The following is a 22373-nucleotide window of genomic DNA, read 5'->3' as shown; positions in this document are numbered from 1 at the left end:
TGCCTATTTCACAGAGTTATGGTGATGATTAAATGACTCAACACATATAAAGCACTTGGAATAATACCTGATACACAGTTAAGTGCTATCAGAAGTTATGTTTGTTAGGCCAAGCGCAGTGGCTCATGCCTGTAATCCGAGCACGTTGGGAGGCTGGGACAGGAAGATAGATTGAGCCCAGGAGTTTGAGAACAGCCTAGGCAACATAGTGAGACCTTGTCTCTACTAAAAATAAAAAACTTACCCAGGCATGGTGGCAGGCATCTCTAGTCCCAGCTACTCTGAAGGCTGAGGTGGAAAGATTACTTGAGCCCAAGAGGTTGAAGCTGCAGTGAACAGTGAGCCACTGCAGTCCAGACGGGATGACAGAGTGAGATCCTGTCCCCCCAACCAAAGAAAAAGTTTTGCTTGTTCTTTTTAACTGCTGCATTTAATATTTATATATTAAATCTATTACATTGTAATAGATTTAATTATCCCTCTAATGAATAGAAATTTTGTTGCTTGCACATTTTTGGTACTGTAGACAGTGTTTCAAAGAACAACAGACTGGGCACGGTGGCTCACACCTGTAATCTCAGCACTTTGGGAGGCTGAGATGGGTGGATCACCTGAGGTCAGGAGTTCGAGACCAACCTGGCCAACATGGTGAAACCTCTTCTCTACTAAAAATACAAAAATTAGCTGGGTGTGGTGGCGTGCACCTGTAGTCCCAGCTACTCAGGAAGCTGAGGCAGGAGAATTGCTTGAACCTGGGAGGCAGAGGTTGCAGTGAGCCGAGATTATGCCCCACTGCACTCCAGCCTGGACAACAGAGCAAGACTCTGTCCCAAAAAAAAAAAAAAAAAAAAAAGACATTTCTGTTCATACCTCCTTACACACATATTTGTCTATGCATTGGTTCAAGAAGTAGAATTGTTGAGTTAAAGGGTATATGTATGTTAAAAATTATTATTTTAAATTTTACTTCAAGTTCTGGGATACATGTGCTGAATGTGCATGTTTGTTACATAGGTATACAGATGCCATGGTTGTTTGCCATACCTATCAACCTGTCATCTAGGTTTTAAGCCCTGCATGCATTAGGTATTTGTCCTAATGCTCTCTCCCCTTTCCCCCCACCCTCCTCTTTCTTGTTTTGTTTTGTTTTGAGATGGATTCTTGGTGTTTTGCTCAGGCTGGTCTCAAACTCCTGGGCTCAAGCAATTCCCCTGAAGCTGAGGGCAAATGTGACAACTATGTTGCTTGCTTTTAGCTGTGTTGTGTGGTTTTTTTCCCCCTAAAAAAGGGGCCTCTTCAGCCTCACTGTAGATTACATCTCTGACATGTGGGTCAAAGGTAACGGTTGCCTGGGTTTATCAGGAACATAGAATCAGCTCTGGTTCACTTAGAACCAGGTGAGACCACTGATACCTTAAACTGGGCCTGCATGAATGTCTGATGGGTGACCTTTTGAAGTCAGAGGGCTGAGAACTAGAGCTCCACCCTCAGATCATGCTGCCATGTCTGCCTGCCTGCCTCCCTTCTTTCCTCCCTCCCTCCCTCTCTTCCTTCCTTCCTTCTTCCTTCTCTTTTTCATAGAGACAGGATCACCCAGGCTGGAGCACAGTGCTGTGATCATAGCTCACTGCAGCCTCAAACTCCTGGGCTCAAGTCATCCTCCCGCCTCAGCCTCCCAAAATGCTGGGCATTTTGGGAGGCTGAGGCGGGAGGATGACTTTACAGGCCTGAGCCACCATGCCTAGTCAGTGCTGCCATTTTTTGAACATGTGTCCTATGAAAAGCCAAAAATCTAGACTACGCTTTTATAGAACACTGATTATCTCACTTTTTGTTAGACCTAATTATCTTTCCCCAGGCCTTAGACCACCCTGCTCTTCTATCCCATAAATATCCCTAAACTCCATGTTTGGGGAGGTGGATTTGAGACCTCTTCTCCCATCTCCTTGCTTGGCTGCACACATAAATAAATCCTTTCTTTGCTACAAAGCTCATCATGTCCATGGTTGGCTTACTGCAATGTGAGCAAAACAGGCCTGGTTTTGTAACTGCCCAAGGGGCTCACCCTGCCCTCTTCCTAGACGGAGTGAATTCATCAAGACAGGAGAATTGCAACAGAGAAAGAGTAATTCATGCAGAGCCAGCTGTGCGGGAGACCAGAGTTTTATTATTACTCAAATCAGTCTCCCCTAGAGCAGAGTTTTTAAGGACAATTTGGTGAGGGGGAGGAGAGGCCAGTGAGCCAGGAGTGCTGATTGGTCAGAGATGAAATCATATGTAGTAGAAGCTGTCTTCTTGCACTGAGTCAGTTCCTGGATGGGATCAGATTAGCCAGTTTATTGATCTGGGTGGTGCCAACTGATCCAAGTGCAGGGTCTACAAAATATCGCAAGCACTCATTTTAGGAGCAGTTTGGGAAGGGTCAGAATCTTGTAGTCTCCAGCTGCGTGACTCCTAAACCATAAATTCTAAACTTGTGGCTACAAAGGCACTTTAGTCCGCAGGCAAGGAGTTCTGCTTTGGGAATGGGCCGTTATTGTCTTTGCTTTAAACCATAAACTGTAAACTAAGTTTCTTCCAAAGTTAGTTCAGCCTTTGCCCAGGAATGAGCAAAGACAGCTTGGAGGTTAGAAGCAAGATGGAGTCAAGTAAGTTAGATCTCTTTTACTGTCTCAGTCACAATTTTGCAAAGGCTGTTTCAGTTCAGCAACACTCTTGCCTTAGCCAGCTGAGTAGCTGGGATTGCAGGCACATACCACTATGCCCGTTTATAATTATTAATTTTTATTTGTTAATATTTGACTTGACACTGCATAGAAACAGTACAAATTTCAAGATGCACAGAGATTATATATTAAAGTCTTTCTTTCATTCCTGTTCTCCAGGAATCAATTTCCATCCCTAGCAACAACCAGTTACTAATTTCTTGTGTATCTTTTCAAAAATATCAATATGTAGCCGGGCGCGGTGGCTCAAGCCTGTAATCCCAGCACTGTGGGAGGCCGAGGGGGGTGGATCACGAGGTCAAGAGATCAAGACCATCCTGGTCAACATGGTGAAACCCCGTCTCTACTAAAAATACAAAAAATCAGCTGATCATGGTGGCGCGTGCCTGTAATCCCAGCGACTCAGGAGGCTGGGGCAGGAGAATTGCCTGAACCTGGGAGGCGGAGGTTGCGGTGAGCCAAGATCGCGCCATTGCACTCCAGCCTGGGTAACAAGAGCGAAACTCCATCTCAAAAAAAAAAAAAAAAAAAACAAAAAAAAACCCAAAAATATCAATATGTATAAACAGTATATATACATATTGTGCATCTATATTATACATACACATGAACACTTATGTGTGTGTGCACATGTCTAATCTTTCAAAAAATCAGTGATAGTATGTAATAAATACAGTTGTATACTTTGCTTTTTTCACTTAATAATACATCTCAGGCCGGGCATGGTGGCTCACACCTGTTTCTCAGCACTTTGGAAGGCCAATGCGGGCGGATCACGAGGTCAGGAGTTCCAGACCAGCCTGGCCAACATAGTGAAACGCATCTTTACTAAAAATAAAAAAAAAAATTAGACAGGTGTGGTGGTGCACGTCTGTAATCCCAGCTTCTTGGGAGGCTAAGGCAGGAGAATCACTTGAAGCCAGAAGGCGGAGGTTTCAGTGAGCCAGGATCATGCCATTGCACTCCAGCTTCCAGCCAACAAGAGTGAAACTCCACCTCAAAAAAAAAAAAAAAAAAAAAATCTCAGAGGGCTTTCTTTCGGCAAGTTATAAAGCTGCCTTGCTTTTTATTTTTATTTATTTATTTATTTTTTTAGACAGAGTCTCACTCTGTCGCCAGGCTGGAGTGCAGTGGCACGGCCTCAGCTCACTGCAACCTCTGCATCCCAGGTTCAAGTGATTCTCCTGCCTCAGCCTCTTGAGTAGCTGGGATTACAGTCGTGCGCCACCACACCTGGTTAATTTTTTTGTATTATTAGTAGAGACAGGGTTTCACCCATGTTGGCCAGGCTGGTCTTGAACTCCTGACCTCAGGTGATCTGCCCACCTTGTCCTCTCAAAGTGCTGGGATTATAGGCATGAGCCACCGGGCCTGGCAAGAGCTCGTTTCCACAGAAGAGTCATCTTATATCAGATGCTTTGATCCTCCCAGATCCCATTGGGCTCCCTCATTTTGTATAATACTGTTTTATTATTTTCTAAGATGTTTCATGCTTCTCATCTCTACAGCAGTGCCTTAGTGAAAAAATGCATAGATTTTTAAAAACAAAAGACAATCTAGAATTAAAATCTGGTTCTGCCACTTATTTCCTATGTGACTTTTGCTAAGTTAAATACTCTAAGCATATAAAATGGGAATAATAATATTCACCTTGTAAGATTATTATTGAAAGACAACTATAAAAATGAATATATTTGTCACCTCTTACATGCCAGGTCCTTCACATTTCTTATCTCTAGCCCTCAGAGTAGCCACAAACAGGATAAATTGGAAGGCAAATATAGCAGGCTATGAAAAACTAAGAAGATAGTATGAAATTAATGCGATGTAGAAAGGTTTCGAAGGCCAGGCATGGTGGCTCGCGCCTATAATCCCAGTAGTTCAAGAGACCAAGGCAGGAGGATTGCTTGAGCTCAGGAGTTCACAACCAGCTTGGGCAGCATATCAGGACAGTGTCTGTACAAAAAATATAAGCATTAGCTGGGTGTGGCCACACGTGACTGTGGTCCCAGCTACTCAGAAGGCTGAGGTGAGAGGACTGTTTGAGCCCATAAGGCAGAGGCTGCAGCAGTGAGCTGTGATGGCACCAGTACACTCCAGCCTGGACAGCAGAGCAAGAGAAGGAAGGAAGGAAGGAAGGAAGGAAGGAAGGAAGGAAGGAAGAAAGGAAAAGAAAGAAAGAAAGGGGGAGGCCAAGCGTGGTGGCTCACGCACTTTGGGAGGCTGAGGCAGGCGGATCACGCGATCAGGAGGTCAAGACCATCCTAGCTAACATGGTGAAACCCCATCTCCACTAAAAAAAAAAAAAGAAATAAAGAAAGCAACAAGAAGAAAGAAAGAAAGAGAGAGAGAAAAAGAGAGGGAGGAAGGGAGGGAGGGAGAGAGGAAGAGAAGAAGGAAGGAAAGGTATCCAAATTAAGACCCAAAATTTGAAAGAGTTAGGAATGGAAGAATGTTGGGTAGGAAGTGTTAAGGCCAAGAGAAAAATAATAGCATGGATAAAGACCTTGAGGTCAGAGATAATAAACTCAAGGAATTCAAATAAGTAGAGAAATTTAGAAGCATGAAAAATAGGAGGAGAGTGATAGCAGCCAAGACCCCAAATAGTTTTTGTGGGAGACCTTACTGTTAGTCTATCCAGTTGTTTCATATCCTTTCTTGGTAAAAGAACCCTATTTATGTTGTTTCAGAGAGCTGAAGTGCCAGGCCCTATGGAATAAATAATGAGTTTAAGCCAAACAGAGTGTTCCCATTCTCTTTTGCTAATGACTGATCTAAGGATGGCAATTGTGCCCAATTTTAACCAATGAGATAGGAAGGGAAGTCTGCAGAGGAAGGCCTCTAGGAAGCATTTTTCTCCCATATAAAAGAGGAGAGAGCTACAAGGGAAAATCTTACCCTTTCCTTTTTGTTTTTGGAGATTGTGTATAGAGGCGACTGTTTCAGCCGTAAGGGAGACACGCTGAGGGTGGCAAGGGGCTGAGGCTTTGAGGACATCATTGAGCTGCTGAGCCATCTCTGGAACTGTTTGCCCCTGGACTAATTTACCATATTCAAATAATAAATATCTTTTTTTTTTTTTTTGAGACAGAGTCTTGATCTGTTGACCCAGGCTAGAGTGCAGTGGTGCAATCTTGGCTCACTGCAACCTCCACCTGCCAGGGTCAAGCAATTCTCCTACCTCAGCCTCCTGAGTAGCTGGATTACAAGTGCGTGCCACCACGCCCAACTAATTTTTGTATTTTTAGTAGAGAAGGGGTTTCACCATGTTGGCCAGGCTGGTCTCTAACTCCTGACCTCAAGTGATCCACCCGCCTCGGTCTCCCAAAGTGCTGGGATTACAGGTGTGGGCCACCGAGCCAGGCGGTAATAAATATCCTTATTGAATGAGGCACTTTCAGTTGAATTTCTGTTTCCTACCATCAAAAGTATCTTAACTGATTATAGTTATTTAAGAGTAAGTTCTTGCAGGACTTTTTAGATAATATTAAGGATTTGGAATTTAATCCTAAGGATTAGGAGAGCTATTAAAGGACTGTGTGCATGGGGTAACACAAGATGTTTGCTTTTCAAAAGATCAATTTAGTTGCCATGTGGATAATAAACTGGAGAGTGGCAATGATGGATGCAGGTAGAGCAGTTAGGAACTATTGCCATAAGTCACTCAAGATGATGCAGTGATTTAAAATAAGCAGTGGCTATGGAAATAGAAAAAAATGAGTGCGGTGGCTCATGCCTGTAATCCCAGCATTTTGGGACGCCAAGGTGGGCAGATCACGAGCTGAGGAGTTCAAGACCAACCTGGCCAACATGGTGTAACCCATCTCTACTAAAAATACAAAAAAATTAGCCAGGTGTGGTGGTGCATGCCTGTAATCCCAGGTACTCGGGAGGCTGAGGCAGGAGAATTGTTTGAACCCAGGAGGCAGAAGTTGCAGTGAGCTAAGATGGCAATACTGCACTCCAGCCTGGTCAACAGAGAGAGACTCTTGTCTCAAAAACAAAATAAAAACTACTGAGATTCATATTGGAGGCAGAATTGTGATTGTGATTGATTCGATGTGAATGAGAAAGAAGAAATGAAGGATGACTTCCAGGTGTCTAGACTGAGATATAAAGTGGATCATAGTGCCATTTGCTAACACAACCACTGGAGGAGGAGAGGTGGTGGCTACTGTAATGAGTTCATTATTAGATGCATTGGGCTGAGGGTGTCTACATCAGATGTCAATCATGTAAGCTATTGGGCTGTTGAGCATTCGAATGGCCTGAGGTGGAGATAAAGATGTGAAAGTCTTTGGAATGAAAGTAGTAACAGAACCTATGTGATTTTTGAGAGAGAGAGAGAATGAGAAGGGAAAAGGTCCTAAGACAGAATCCTAGGCTCTCCAGCCCCAAGCCAGTGGAGAAGGGGACTCCAGCAAAGGAGGCAGAGAAACAACAGCCAGAAAGAAAGAAGGGAAGTCAAAGTGTTTCCAGGAGGGAATGGTCAGCACTGACAAACATAGTCGAGGGGTCAAGCAGAAAAGTAGCTGAAAAAAATCTATTGGAATTAGTCACATGAACGTCACCAGTGACACCAATAATAAATCAGTTTTTGGACAGATGGAGGTGGAGATGTTAGTTCAGAACCCAGACAAGACTGAATAAGAAGTGAATAATTAACAAATGATGACACAATGTGCAGAATCAGATCAAGAGATTTGGCCTTGAAGGGGATATGGGGCAGGAGTTGAGGCATAAGTGGGATGAAAAGAGGGTTTTTGTTTCCTTTTGAAAATAGCAATAACTATCATTTCATCTTATCTCCCCCCCCCACCCCCCAGCCCCCACGACCCGATGCTCCAGCCCCACGGATCTTTCTTTCCTTTGGTCCTGCCTCATTCGCTGTTCCCAGTGCTTACCACGCTTTCCCCTAAATCTATGAATGGCTCACTTCTTCTCATTATTCATGGCATTGCTTAAATGTCACTTCATCCAAAACGTTTTCTCTGAGCTTATCCTTCTCCCCATTGTCATTCACTGTTTTATCTTCTTTGTGGTTCTGATTATCTGAAATGATTTTGTTTGTTTATTAATAAATAAATTAATTTATTTATCGATTACTTAAACAGCTTCCTTTTGTTTGTTTTTGGAGTTTTGTTGTTGTTGTCATTTGAGACAGTCTCTGTCACTCACACTGGAGTGCAGTGGCATGATCTCAACGCACTACAGCCTCCACCTCCTGGGTTCAAGCAATTCTCATGCCTCAGCCTACCAAGTAGCTCACGCCCAGCTAACTTTTGTATTTTTAGTAGAGACAGGGTTTTACCATGTTGGTCAGGCTGGTCTTAAACTCTTGACCTCATATGATCTGCCCTCCTCGGCCTCTCAAAGTGCTGGGATTACAGGCGTGAGCAACCACCCCAGCTTAGTTTGTTTTTTGAGACAGGGTCTCACTCTGTTGCACAGGATGGAGTGCAGTAGCATGATATTGGCTCCTGTGATCAAATGATCTCTCACCTCAGCCTCCCAAAGTGCTGAGATTACAGGCATGAGCCACAGTACCTGGCCTATATCTCTTAATCAAAAGTAAAGTGTGAGTGTGGCAATTCCTCAAGGATCTAGAACCAACAATTCCATTACTGGGTATATACCCAAAGGATTATAAATCATTATACTATAATGACATATGCACATGTTTGTTTATTGCAGCACTGTTCACCATAGCAAAGACTTGGAACCAACCCAAATGCCCATCAATGATAGAGTGTATAAAGAAAATGTGGCCCACATACACCATGGAATATTATGCAGCCATAAAAAAGGATGAGTTCATGTCCTTTGCAGGGACTTAGATGAAGCTGGAAACCATCATTCTCGGCAAACTAACACAGGAACAGAAAAGCAAACACTACATGTTCTCACTTATAAGTGGGAGTTGAACAGTGAGAACACATAGACACAGGGAGGGGAACATCACACACCAGGGCCTGTTTGGGGATGAGGGGCTAGGGGAGGGATAGCATTAGAAGAAATACCTAATGTAGATGATGAATTGATGTGTGCAGCAAACCATCATGGCATGTATATGCCTATGTAACAAGCCTACACATTCTGCACATGTATCCCAGAACTTAAAGTATAATAATAACAATAATAATAAAAGTAAAGTCTGGGGTAAACTGGGTCAAATTTATGGGCTGTTAAGTACATACATGTATTGTATGTTATATCCCATGTGTTATGTATTATTATATATGTGTATTATATACTATGTACTATTTTTGCAACTCTATGCGAATCTATAATTATCTCAAAATAAAGTTCTGTTTTTGTTTTTTAAAGTAAATTCTGTGAGAACTGGGATTTTATTTGCTTGTTGACAATTGTGTCTTTATCATCAGAACCAGGTCTGGCGTGCAGTGGGTACTAAATAAGTGGTAAAACGTGTGAATTAATGCCCGGCTACTTTTTATATTATTGGTAGAGACGAAGTTCCACCATGTTGGCCAGGTTGGTGGTCTCGAACTCTGACCACAAGCGATCCAACCGCCTTGGACTTCCAAAGTGCTGGGATTACAGGCCGGCGTCACTGAGCGCGGCTGATCAAGTTTAAAGGGTGGGGTGGGGAGAGTACAAACAACAGAGGAAATCCTGAGCCGCAGAGGAAACTGGAGATGGCAGCGTTTAGCACTAGACTCTACGAGAGGCAGGATTGGAATCCAAATCTCCAGAACTCTTTCCACTACCCGTGCTCTCTCTCTATTGATGGACTACTGACTGGATGACAGAGTATTGATAGCACTGTCTTAGGAGACGCCCAGTCATAGATCATAGGCCATCTTTGCAGCTTATTGTGATTTCAACCGTGGAGGATGGTCCTATGCATCACCTTTCAAGAGGCTGTTCTCTGATCAGCATTAAGCATGGCCACGCCCGCCCTTAACTCCTGACTGTGGGGAAAGAGGCTGTGTGGGTGACAGGTTGGAAGGTTTACTACTGCCTTAATCCTCTTCTCTGCAGTTGAGGTTTCAGGTTTCAACCCTCCCAATACCACAAGACAGTGCAGCGAGCACCGGAGGCCGCCGCCTCCGCCTCCGCGCCTCAAGCCCGGCAGCCTGCAGATTTCAGCGCCGCCGCCTCGCACTCGCCCTGCCCTAGACCAGGGTTGGGCGCAGCGGCGGAGGCTGCTTCTGGGCTGCGGGAGCTGGGCGCGCTGGAGGGCGGCGATCGCAGCTGGGCCGGGACTTCCTTCCTCCAGCGCACGGCAACAAAACAACCCTGCAGCAGGCACTGAGCGCTTGGCAGCTGTCCCGGCGAGCGAGAGGCACAGCGATGGGCTCCGTGCTGAGCAGCGACAGCGGCAAGTCGGCGCCCGCCTCTGCCACCCCGCGGGCCCTGGAACGCAGCGGGGACCCGGAGTTGCCCGTCACGTCCTTCGACTGCTCCGTATGCCTTGAGGTGTTACACCGGCCTGTCCGGACCCGCTGTGGCCACGTGTAAGTGCCAGGGGAGCCGGGTTCGCGCCCATCCCTGCAAAGGTCGATGTGCGGAAGCTGAGGGCTTGGTAGCGGGAAGGAGGGGATCGGAAGATAGCGCCTTAGGAACTGCTGCAGGGAGCAACCTGAACCCGTCGGGTGCGGGGCCACGAGGAAAACGCCAGTCGGTAAGTGACACGGGACTTCGGGAGGAGAAGACAGAAAGGAGCGGGCCCTGTAGCCCCCTTGCGCCGTCTCCTGCCGAAGCCCAGGTGCGGAGCTCCAGGGATCCAGGCGCTGGTCCCGCCCAGCGCCAGGGCTGGCCAACTGGGGAGGGTGCTCCTGGCTGGAGAACCAGCGACCGCCCGGGCACCGAAAGAAAACCAGCGCCCGCTACAAGGCAGGGGCTCCCGCTACGCGCAGTTGTCCGGCTGAACTCGGTGGAACGGGCTGCGCTTCCCTCTGCCCCAGAAACCTGGATCCGTTTTGTTTTGCTGGAGCTGTGCACGTGTTCCCAGAATGCCCACAGAGGCTCGTCTTAAGCAAACAAGGATCTGTGCCAAGTGTCCTTCCACCCCCACCCCTGCTACCCTTTCCCAAAACAGACACCCAGCCTCTCAAAGAGCAAGTCAAACTGGAGCTTCCGAGTGACTTTCCACAGTCGTTAAACAACCTGATAGGGTGGGGCTTGGACGTTAGCCGCAAGCCCCTGAATGCACTCCTTCACCACCCAGCCACAACGTGACAGGAGGTGGCAGACTACCTGCTTTACTCCCCGTCTCTCCAAACCCGCAGAAATTACAGAGTAAAATAACTTTCTCAAAACCGAGTAGTATTTAGCTAAAACTCGCAGTTGGTGCAAAGCCCTGGTCGTTTCTAAGAAGCATTTAAAAACAAAGTCCGGATATAAATTTGGCACATCCTTAATCTGTGTTTGAGTAACTGGTGGAGTTGGATCTGTGAATTTGTGTTCTCTGTTTACTTTTTTTTTTTTTTTTTCTGAGACAGTCTGGCTCTGTTGCCCAGGCTGGAGTGCAGTGGTGCCATCTCGGCTCACTGCAATCTCCGCCTCCCGGGCTCAAGTGATTCTCCTGCCTCAGCCTCCCTAGCAGTTGGTATTACAGGCGTGTGCCACCACAACCAGATAGTTTTTGTGTTTGGAGTAGAGATGTGGTTTCATCATGCTGGCCAGGCTGGTCTCCTGACCTCAATTGATCCACCCGCCTCGGCCTCTCAAAGTGCTGGGATTAAAGGAGTGAGCCACTGCGCCCAGCCTTCTCTGTTTGTTTTGAATTTTGTTCACGGACACATGGGTGTGTGTGTGTGTGTGTGTGTGTGTGCGCGCGCGCGCGCAGGCGAGCGCGTGCAGATCAGGAGCAGAAGCCTACTTAATGTCCTTTGAAGACTGACTATAGTATGATGAAGCCCTGTGCAATACCACATTGGCTTGTACAGCTTTTGGTTTAGCAGGAAGAAAGAAATAGCATATTATGAATGCAAGTGCACAACATGTTTTCGAGGACCACTTTTGAAAGGATTTAGGTAGTCCTTAAAAACATGTTGTGCATTTGCATTCAAAAGTTTTGAGGCCTGTAGTGGTGGCTCACACCTGTAATCCTAGCACTTCGGGAGGCCTAAGCGGATGGATCACCTGAGGTCAGGAATTCGAGACCAGCCTGTCCAAAATGGTGAAACCCCCTCTTTACTAAAAATACAAAAATTAGCCAGGCATGGTAACCCATGCCTATAACCCAGCTATTCAGGAGGCTGAGGCAGGAGAATTGCTTGAACCTGGGAGGAAGAAGTTGCAGTGATCTGAGATGGTACCATTGCACTCCAGCCTGGCGACAGAGTGAGACTTTGCCTCAAAAAACAAACAAAAAAAGTTTTGAAAGTACTTAGGTGGTCCTTATTACTATATCCTTGTATCTGAAAAGCAGTATTCACCACTGCCCATCTGTGAGCCAGGGAAAAAAGTGTGCAGCCTGTGCCATGTATAAAGAGTGCTTTGGGCGTTATTTCGTGGCTGTATTCTCAAGGCCTGTTGTTTCAGCTTTGTTCTTAAAATTCGAGGCTTAAATTTACCCTCCTTTCTGGTTATTGATGTTGTTGCTCAGCTGTCCAGATGTAGTAACACGATATCCACAGACCAATCTGGAAACCAAAATGTGCTATGTAAGTCAAAGTATATTGATTAGTTTAGGGCAGTAACAACCTAAAGATACCTCCATTTAAATTTAATCATTATTAGCATTAAAACTTCAAAGTTGTGCAAAACACAAACAATGGGCATTTTGAAGATTCTTTTTGGAATAGAAGGCTTTGCTATTCAATGATCTGACTGGAGACTGTTTTCCTGGTTTGGACTTTGAACATTATAATTTACCGTTCACAATGTTTTTCCTTCTACTAAAGGATAATATGAATTTGCAAAATGTTGAATTTTTTATTTAATCTTTTTCTTTGTTAAAGTGAATAGAAAACTAGCAACTGGAAAAGTAGTCGTAAAATAGCATAACAAGGGCTGAACAAATTGCCTTTCCTCACTTTACTGTTCTTTGTTTTGACAAATCTATGTTCATTGTTCTGGCTGTGGGCAGAATTTCCATATTGCTCCTTTTGGCAAACTTACTTGGGCCCCTTCCACTTTATAACTGTTAACCAGAGTCCTTTCTGCAGTAGAGATTGTGAGCGTTGTTAATACCATTTGTACATTCTAAACGAATTACTCTTTTCCGCTGAAATTAAGTTGGAAATGCAAATGAACCTTCTCTATTTTATGATCCCATATTGAAGCTACATTTTCAAATATGGTGAACTAGGTTGTTTATGCTGATTTTTGTTTGTAAACCTACTTCAAGTCAAACAAGTTTAATAATAACAGTACCTTGAATAAATATGCACAGAGCACTTTATAAGTTGCATTGTGATGCAGTGGAAATTGGCCCTTACAGAGAGCTGGATTTGAAATTCAGCTCTGCCACTAGCCAGCTGTGTGATCACTGTAAGGAAATTTGAATTTTATTTTTTTCCCCTAAAAGTTTGATCACTCGAGTCTGTGAAACAAACTGCTAATAGATTAACAAGGAGGAAAGGGCTACAAATGTATTAATGTGCATACGGGCACGGGAGTCAAGCCAAATGTGAAAACTGAAAGAAAGGGCCAGATGCTTGATGCTTTTTTTTTGAGACGGAGTTTCACTCTTGTTAGCCAGGCTGGAGTGCAATGGCGCGGTCTCGGCTCACCGCAACCTCCACCTTCTGGGTTCAGGCAATTCTCCCGCCTCAGCCTCCTGAGTAGCTGGGATTACAGGCACGTGCCACCATGCCCAGCTAATGTTTTGTATTTTCAGTAGAGACGGGGTTTCACCATGTTGATCAGGATGGTCTCAATCTCTTGACCTCGTGATCCACCCGCCTCGGCCTCCCTAAGTGCTGGGATTACAGGCGTGAGCCACCGCGCCCGGTGCTTGATGCTTTTATACCATCTTGAGGTTACCACAGAATAGGGGCTTGGAACATGGTTACGAGAGGGAGAGAGAAAGAAGGGGCTGGGGCAAAGGTGGTCTAGTTATGCCGATTTAACTTGACACATAAACATCTCCTAGAAAGAATAGGCATGACTGTGTTAAGTTGGTCTGTCAGACCTTCACAGGTGTCAGACTTTCAGCTAATAATTTCCTAGGTCCAGTTAAGGAGGTGCCTCCAAAAAAGCCTGGTGATTTTTTTTGTTTGTTTATTTTTTGAGATGGAGCCGCACTCTGTTACAGGGCTCAAATGCAGTGGCCTGATCTTGTCTCACCGCAACCTCCACCTCCCGGGCTCAAGTGATTCGCCTGCCGCAGCCTCCTGAGTAGCTGGGACAACAGGCACGCACCACCACACCCAGCTAATTTTTGTATTTGTAGTAGAGACGGGGTTTCACCATGTTGGTCAGAATGGTCTCGATCTCTTGACCTCGTGATCCACCCGCCTCGGCCTTCCAAAGTGCTGAGATTACCGGTGTGTGCCACTGCGCCTGACCTATTTATTTTATTTTTTTGAGACAGAGTCTCACTCTGTCGCTCAGGTGGGAGGGCAATGGCCTATCTTGGCTCACGGCAACCTCTGCCTCCCTGGTTCACGCGATTCTCCTGCCTCAGCCTCCTGAGTAGCCGAGATTACAGGCTCCTGTCACAATGCCCAGCTAATTTTTGTACTTTCAGTAGAGATGGGGTTTCACCATGTTGGCCACGCTGACCTTGAACTCCTGACCTCAAACTCCTGACCTCAGGTTATCCACCCGCCTTGGTCAATAAAGTTATAGTAGGAGTCTGAGGAAGAAACAAAGGTCTAAATAAATGGTGTTGGGAAAACTGGCTAGTAATATGCAGAGAGCTGAAACTGGATCCCTTCCTTACACTTTATACAAAAATGAACTCCAGATGGATTAAAGATTTAACTATAAGACCTAACACCATAAAAACCCTAGAAGAAAACATAGGCAATACCATTCAGGACATAGGATAGGCAAGGACTTCATGACTAAAACATCAAAAGTAATGGCAACAAAAGCCAAAATAGACAAATAGGATCTAATTAAACTTAAGATCTTCTGCACAGCAAAAGAAAGTATCAATAGAGTGAACCAGCAACCAAAGGAATGGGAAAAAATTTTTGCAATCTACCCATCTGACAAATGGCTAATACCCAGAATCTACAAAGAACTTAAATTCACAAGAAAAAAAACAAATCCCATCAAAAAGTGGCCAAAGGATATGAACAGACACTTTTCAAAACAAGACATTTATGCAAGCTGGGCATGGTGGCTCATGCCTGTAATCCCAGCACTTTGGGAGACCAAGATGGGTGGATTTTCTGAGGTCAGGAGTTTGAGACCAGCTTGGCCAAAATGGTGAAACCCCATCTCTAAAAAGAAACAACAACAACAAAAAGAAGACATTTATGCAACCAAAAAACATGAAAAAAAAAAAGCTCATCATCACTAGTCATTAGAGAAATGCAAATCAAAACCACATTGAGATACCATCTCATGCCAGTTAGAATGGTGATCATTAAAAAGTCAGGAGACAGCACATGCTGGAGAGGATGCAGAGAAATAAGAATGCTTTTATACTGTTGGTGGGAGTGTAAATTAGTTCAACCATTGTGGAAGACAGTGTGGTGATCCCTCAAAGATCTAGAAATAAAAATACCATTTGACCCAGCAATCCCATCTGGGTATATATACCCAAAGGATCATAAATCATTCAATTATAAAGACACATGCACATGTATGTTTATTGTGGCATTGTTTACAAGAGCAAAGACTTGGAACAAACCCAAATGCCCATCAGTGATAGACTGGATAAAGAAAATGTGGCACATATACATCAAGGAATACTATGCAGCCATAAAAAGGATGAGTTCATGTCCTTTGCAGGGACATGGATGAAGCTGGAAACCATCATTCTCAGCAAAGTGACAAAAGAACAGAAAACCAAACACCACATGTTATCACTCATAAGTGGGTGTTGAACAATGAGAACACATGGACACAGGGAGGGGAGCATCACACACTGGGGCCTGTTGTGGGGTGGGAGGCTAGGGGAGGGCTGGCATGAGGTGGAAGGATTGAGGAGGGATAGCATTAGAAGAAATGCCTAATGTAGATGACAGGGGGATGGATGCAGCAAACCACCATGACATGTGTATAACTATGTAACAAACCTGCATGTTCTGCACATGTACCTCAGAACTGAAAGTATAATAATAATAAAATACATGTTAAAATTTGAAACATAAAAAAAGGAAAATAGACAAAGATCTAGTTAACTAAGAAGTTCCCATGGGAGAAACAGGATTTGAAAGAGAATAGAGAATATCAGCTATTAATTAATCTGGCTGTTGGCCACAGAGCCATTTTTTTTGAGATGGAGTCTGGCACTGTTGCCTGGGCTGGAGTGCAATGTCGCCATCTCGGCTCACCGTAAACTCTGTCTCCCAGCTTCAAGCAATTCTCCCATCTCAGCTTACTAAGTAGCTGGGACTACAGGTGCATGACAGCATGCTCACCTAATTTTTGTATTTTTGTAGAGATGGGTTTTACCATGTTGGTCAGGCTGCTCTCAAACTCCTGACCTCAGATGATCTGTCTGCCACGGCCTCCCAAAGTGCTGGGATTATAGGTGTGAACCACCAGGCCCTGCCTGAGCACCCAGTCTTTTGTGGGAGCAGAGAGAACAATAACTGTGGCATCCACACCTCTTTCTCCCTAGACCTTCCCTTTGCCTGGGTGGTAACCACCTCTTCTCACCTGTTTGGTTCACAGCCGTAGCAAGAGGTATGTCTCTCTGGCCCAGTAGAGGAAGCAGATAAATGGGAAAAAAGTTACTATCATACTCTAAATATAAATCAATGTTGTAACCAAGGTATGCCTAACACATTACTCAAAATCAAAACAAATAAGAACATCTGAGACTGAAACCAAGAAGCTCTTGATGGCTTTAACCAAAGTTTTCTAAGAGGGAGCAAAAGTTTCAACCCTTTCAAAATCCAGATCATTCCCAACAACAGCCTAATGAAAGGAAAGTTTTGCCAGCCTCAAAGGAGGTACAACCCACATTTTTGTCTGGTCATATTCTCTAGGGTTTAAGACAGAGGAAAACAAAAGTTGTATGAGAGACTTACAAACAAATGGGCACCCCAAAAGTTAAGGAGTCATACAAATATAAATTGGAAACAAACAATTCAAACTAATTTTTTGCAAGTTAAAAAAAAAAATTTCCCTCCTAAGCTAAAGGATTTGTGTCTCCTGGGGACTTGTTTCCTGAAAGGGAATTGAATCCAGGCTGTAGTGGTGAAAGTGCAGAATCCTTACCACTAGACTACAGGATGGAGTCTTTTTTTTTTTTTTAAACGAACCCCACAAGGAATCTAAAGCATGCAGTTTGAGTACAAAGGATTTTAACTTTGTTTTCAACCTGATTTCTACTTTTTTTTTTTTTTTTTTCTTTTTTTGAGAAAGAGTCTCGTTTTGTCGCTAGTCTGGAGTGCAGTGGTGCAGTCTCTGCTCACTGCAACCTCAGCCTCCAGGGTTCAAGCAATTCTCCTCCCTCAGCCTCCAGGGTAGCTGGGACTACTGGTGCGTACCATCACATCCAGCTAATTTTTGTATTTTTAGTAGAGACGGAGTTTCACCATGTTAGCCAGAATGGTCTCGATCTCTTGACCTCGTGATCTGCCTGCCTCGGCCTCCCAAAGTGCTGGGATTACAGGCATGAGCCACAGCGCCTGGCCTCTACTTTTCAAAAATATTGCTGAGGGAGTTCCTAAGCCTGTATTCCTTTTGTATCTTTTCATAGGTACCAATAAGATAGCTATTTAAGATGTGAGCTCTAAAAAGTTTTTTTTTTAATATAGCCAATTCATTTATTTTAAAAGTGATTCAAACCAATACAAGAAATAATTTATATGCTTTTCCCTCTTGATCCAAATTTAGAAAGGGTAAAACACAGAGACTCATACCATCCACATTTGAACAGGCACTATAGACCGAACTGACTTGATTTAAAAAAAAAAAAAAGTTTACCTTTCTTTGCTGGCTTTTCATTTGTTGTTCCAAGATCCCATTCACTGGCTCCAGAATGAACAAGAGAACTTCTATCCCTTTGGTGTTGATTACAACACCCAATTTTCCCCTGAAGATATGATACTTTGAGTCTATAAAACAAGCAGATAACAGATTAATGGGATAAAAGCATACACATTTGTTAATGTGCATATGGCATGGGAGTCATACAAAATATGAAAACTAAAAGAAAGGATCAGGTGCTTGATGCTTTTATACTTGAGGTTATAGAAGAATGGAGGATTGGAAAATGGCAAGACAGGTTATGAGAGGGAAAGAGAAAGACAAGGGGCAAAGGTGTTCTTGTTATATAGATGAAACTTCACAGGTAGCAGCTCTCAGAAAGAATAGGTAATCATCCATGGTAAGCTTCTTTGCCAGACCTTCAAAGGTTTCATACTCTTGGTTAATCTCCTAGATGGGGCAAGGGAGACCTCAGAGAAGGCTTGGCTATTTATTTCACCAATGTAGGCTTCCTTTACTCATACAGCTCTCTTCCACGACATGCAGCTTTTCAGGGCTTTTCCTTTCTGTACTTTCAATAGCTAACTCGAAGTATGTCAAAGAATTATTTTGGGGGGTAAAATACATAGTGTCTTTTTTTTTTTTTTGAGATGGAATCTTGCTCTGTTGTTCGGGCTGGAGTGCTATAGTATGATCTCAGCTCATTGCAACCTTCACTTCCCTGGTTCAAGCGATTCTTTTGCCTCAGCCTCCTGAGTAGCTGGGACTACAGGTGTGCCCCACCACACCCGGCTAATTTTTGTATTTTTAGTAGAGATGGGTTTTGCTATTTTGACCAGGCTGGTCTTGAACTCTTAGCCTCAAGGGATCTGCCTGCCTCAGCCTCCCAAAATGCTGGAATTACAGTTGTGAGCCACCCTGCCTGGCCAATTTTCTTTACCACTAAGTTGCTTAATCTCTTTGAATCTCATTTTCTTCATTTGTAAAATGGGGTGAGTAGTGCCATTTTTATGAATATTAAAAATGTAAAAGTATCCCATAGTAAAGACTCAAAACATAGTTTCTAGTTCCTTCAGTCATTTCATAAGCAAAACCCCCAGGAACAGGTATTATTTCATATCTCTGTATTTCTTTTGGAAGAAAACTGTGCCATGAAAGGTTGATCTGTGACATTTCCAAGATGTCCCAGATAGCCACTTTTAGCTTAGTTCTTTTTCCTTTGCTGGACTTTAATTTAAGAAGTTTCACTTTAATGTTTCATAATTGTAATGGACTTTATTCATATTGCTGTATCAGTTGTAAAAAATAGATTTGAGAGAAAAGCTTTCTCACCGCTGCGTTATCTCCTATCAGAGAGCTGGAGTGAGAGCCAGTAGATAACTTGGAGCAATATAAATGGAACTTAAAAGGAGTCTGGAGGCTGGGTGTGGAGGCTCATGCCTGTAATCTCAGCACTTTGGGAGTGGGGAGGTGCTATTGCCCGAACCCAAGAGTTTCAGACCAGCCTGAACAACATAGTGAGACCTCGTCTCTACAGAAAATTTAAAAAATAGCTGGGCATGGTGGTGCATACCTGTAGTCCCAGCTACTCAGGAGACCGAGGTGGGAGGATCGCTTGTGCTGGGGTGGCTGCTGTGAGCAGTGGTTATACCACTGCACTTCAGTTTGGGTGACAGAACAAGAGCCTGCCTCAAAAAAAAAAAAAAAAAAGAGTCTGATTTACATTTAAAGGAAATATTCAAAGACAGTTGTCAGATTGAAAATAGTAGATGCAAGGGAGAAAGATGACAAAGCCAACCACCGAGCTTGAAGGCAGGTGGATAAACAGGGTCAGAGAGGCTGGCATGGGAGGAAGGGAATGCACTCATGAATGGGCCTGCTGAATGTATAGCAGTCTGATAGGCAGATATCAAAATGGAAATATCCCAAAGGCGCTGAAGAAATAGACTGGGGGAAGGAGATCAGGGCTAGAGACCGAGTTATCTAAAAAGGGTCCAGAGGTTGAGAATGAGCTGAAGAGAGCTAAATGAACTGGAGCACACTGTAAGGTAGAAAGAGCCGTCTCCATTGGCCTCAGATACAACTGCTCTGAGTCATAGAATGTATCTAATTTTTATTTTATTTTATTTTTTGAACTTGAGTCTCACTCTGTCACCCAGACTGGAGTGTAGTGGTGCGATTTCGGTTCACTGCAACCTCTGCCTCCCAGGTTCAAATGATTCTCCCACCTCAGTCTCCTGAGTAGCTGGCCTAGTTAATTTTGTATTTTTAGTATTTCACCGTGTTGGCCAGGCTGGTCTTGAACTCCACACCTCAGGTGATCCACCCACCTCTGCCTCCCAAAGTGCTGGGATTACAGGTGTGAGCCCCCCCACCTGGCTATGAATGTACTTAATTTTTAGAAAATGAAACTCTGTTTAGGATAATTCTGAAGTACTTTCAGGTAATGGATTGAAACATTCAATTTGTGGTCAAGTATGAGCAGGAAAGCCTGCACCAAATTGGTGGTTTCCTAAGTAGAGTCTGAGAGTCTTCCTGATGAGTTTAAAACTGATCCAGAAATACACACGAGTGCTTTCATTCTTACAGGACATGTGCAATCCCAATGTAAACCAAAAATAAAATTCTAAGGCCCCCTACCCCGCCGCGCCCAACCAACTGAATGGACCTTTCCTTTCAGCCAAGGGCATTCTAAAGTAAACCGGAAACACTAGTTCAGGCCATGATGGGAATGGCTATTTATCAAATATCACAGACTGGGTAATTGATAAAGAAAAGAATTTTTTCAGCTCACAGTTCTGGAGGCTAGGAAGTCTAAGAGCATGGTGCTGGTATCTGGCTAGGGTCATCCCCTGGTGGAAAAGTAGAAAGAAGAAGGAAGAGTGAGAAAATGTACATGAGAAATCTCATTTATATTTTATTTATTTATTTATTTATTTAAGACAGAATTTCTCTCTTGTTGCCCAGGCTGGAGTGCAATAGCACTATCTCAGCTTACCGCAAACTCCGCCTCCTCGGTTCAAGTGATTCTCCTGCCTCAGCCTCCCAAGTAGCTGGGATTACAGGCATGCACCACCAGGCCTGGCTAATTTTGTATTTTTAATAGAGATGGAGTTTCTCCATGTTGGTCAGGCTAGCCTTGAACTCCCAACCTCAGGTGATCCACCCACCTCAGCCTCCCAAAGTGCTGGGATTATAGGCTGAGCCACTACACCAGGACTATTTTCTTATTTTATTTTTTAGAGATGGGGGGGTCTCACTGCGTTGCTCAGGCTGGACTCAAACTCCTGGGCTCAAGCAATCCTCCCACCTCAGAAAATTTACGTTTATAGAAAAGCCACTTCCACAATGACCAGCCCACTCCTGTGATAACGGCATTTCATCCATTCATCACAATGGAGCCCCTAGACCTAAATGCCTCCTGCAGTTCCACCTCTCAGTACCACCAAAAGAAGAACCAAGTTTTCATGCTTGAACTCTGGGGAGACACATTCATTTTATCAGGCCTCCTGATTTTACAGGCACATTCATTGTCTTATATTTGTGGCTTCTACTTGTCACTGGGAAGAACTGAGGTTTCTTGAAAGGCTACAAAATTTGAGGCCCTACCCAAACTGTTTAAGGATCAGACACTACTGTCTCTGGCTGCATAAACTTGGCACATTGCTACACCTCTCTGAACCTCAGTTTGCCATAAATAAAATGAGGAGAAAGCACAGCAGCATTTTATGAATTATTGTAGGAGCCTACAATAATAGGGGATAGGGCCAGGCGCGTTGGCTCAGGCCTGTAATCCCAGCACTTTGGGAGGCCGAGGCAGGCGGATGACGAGGTCAGGAGATCGAGACCATCCTGGCTAACACGGTGAAACCCCTTCTCTACTAAAAATTCAAAAAATTAGTCGGGCATGGTGGCACATGCCTGTAGTCCCAGCTACTCGGGAGGCTGAGGCAGGAGAATTGCTTGAACTCAGGAGGTGGAGGTTGCAGTGAGCCAAGATTGTGCCATTGCACTCCAGTCTGGGTGAGAGAGCAAGACTCCATCTCAAAATAATAATAATAATAATAATAGGGGATAATCTATACAAGTTTCCCCCATAGGCTAAGCACCAGTATTTGTATTCTGCTTGCACTGGCATAAAACTCAAATGAATTGTGGGCAAGAAAACCCCAGAAAACTGCTAGTTGATAAAAAACAAAATGTTATCTGCTTGCCTCTAAATAATGTAAGCAAATAATTCCTGTCAGAACCATAGATGTTGATATTAGAAATGTTAATTGTGAGTTGAGCATTTGAACCATTTGTCATAAATTTCACTCAAGTCTACACTTTGAGAACCAATTCTTAGAAACTCAGAGACATCCAAGGTCAGATTGTATCTTAGAACTTACAATTAGCTAAGAGAGAAAGAAGTAAAATATGTATAGCAGAGAACTTAGGTTTTTTTATTTAAAATATTGCTGTTTCCAACTGGGGTAGCTGTGGTGGTGGAATAAAAGGTTACTGAAATTTGGGTCGGAAAACCCCAGCTTAAGACCAACCAAGTTCAAGCTTGCTCTTTCTCTTTCTTTCTTTTTCTTTTTTCTCTCTTTCTCTCTCTCTCTTTCTTTCTTT

At 43.9% G+C, this 22373-nt stretch overlaps 1 protein-coding gene across 1 annotated transcript in view; it reads left to right on the top strand.

Annotated features, from left to right (window-relative positions):
• The first annotated feature begins 9548 nt into the window (after window positions 1-9548).
• RNF125 (ring finger protein 125) overlaps window positions 9549-22373 on the top strand; it is a 47530-nt gene continuing 34705 nt past the window's right edge. The window contains exon 1 of the mRNA XM_032245403.1: window positions 9549-10207. Within this exon, the coding sequence (XP_032101294.1) occupies window positions 10044-10207 (164 nt within the window). The 5' untranslated portion in view covers window positions 9549-10043. The remainder of the gene's footprint in view (window positions 10208-22373) is intronic.

This window comes from Sapajus apella, unplaced genomic scaffold (assembly GCF_009761245.1).
Source record: "Sapajus apella isolate SASKATOON/1434 unplaced genomic scaffold, GSC_monkey_1.0 scaffold57, whole genome shotgun sequence".
NCBI classification, from domain to species: Eukaryota; Metazoa; Chordata; class Mammalia; order Primates; family Cebidae; genus Sapajus; species Sapajus apella.
This window is presented reverse-complemented; position numbering and strand designations above follow the sequence as displayed.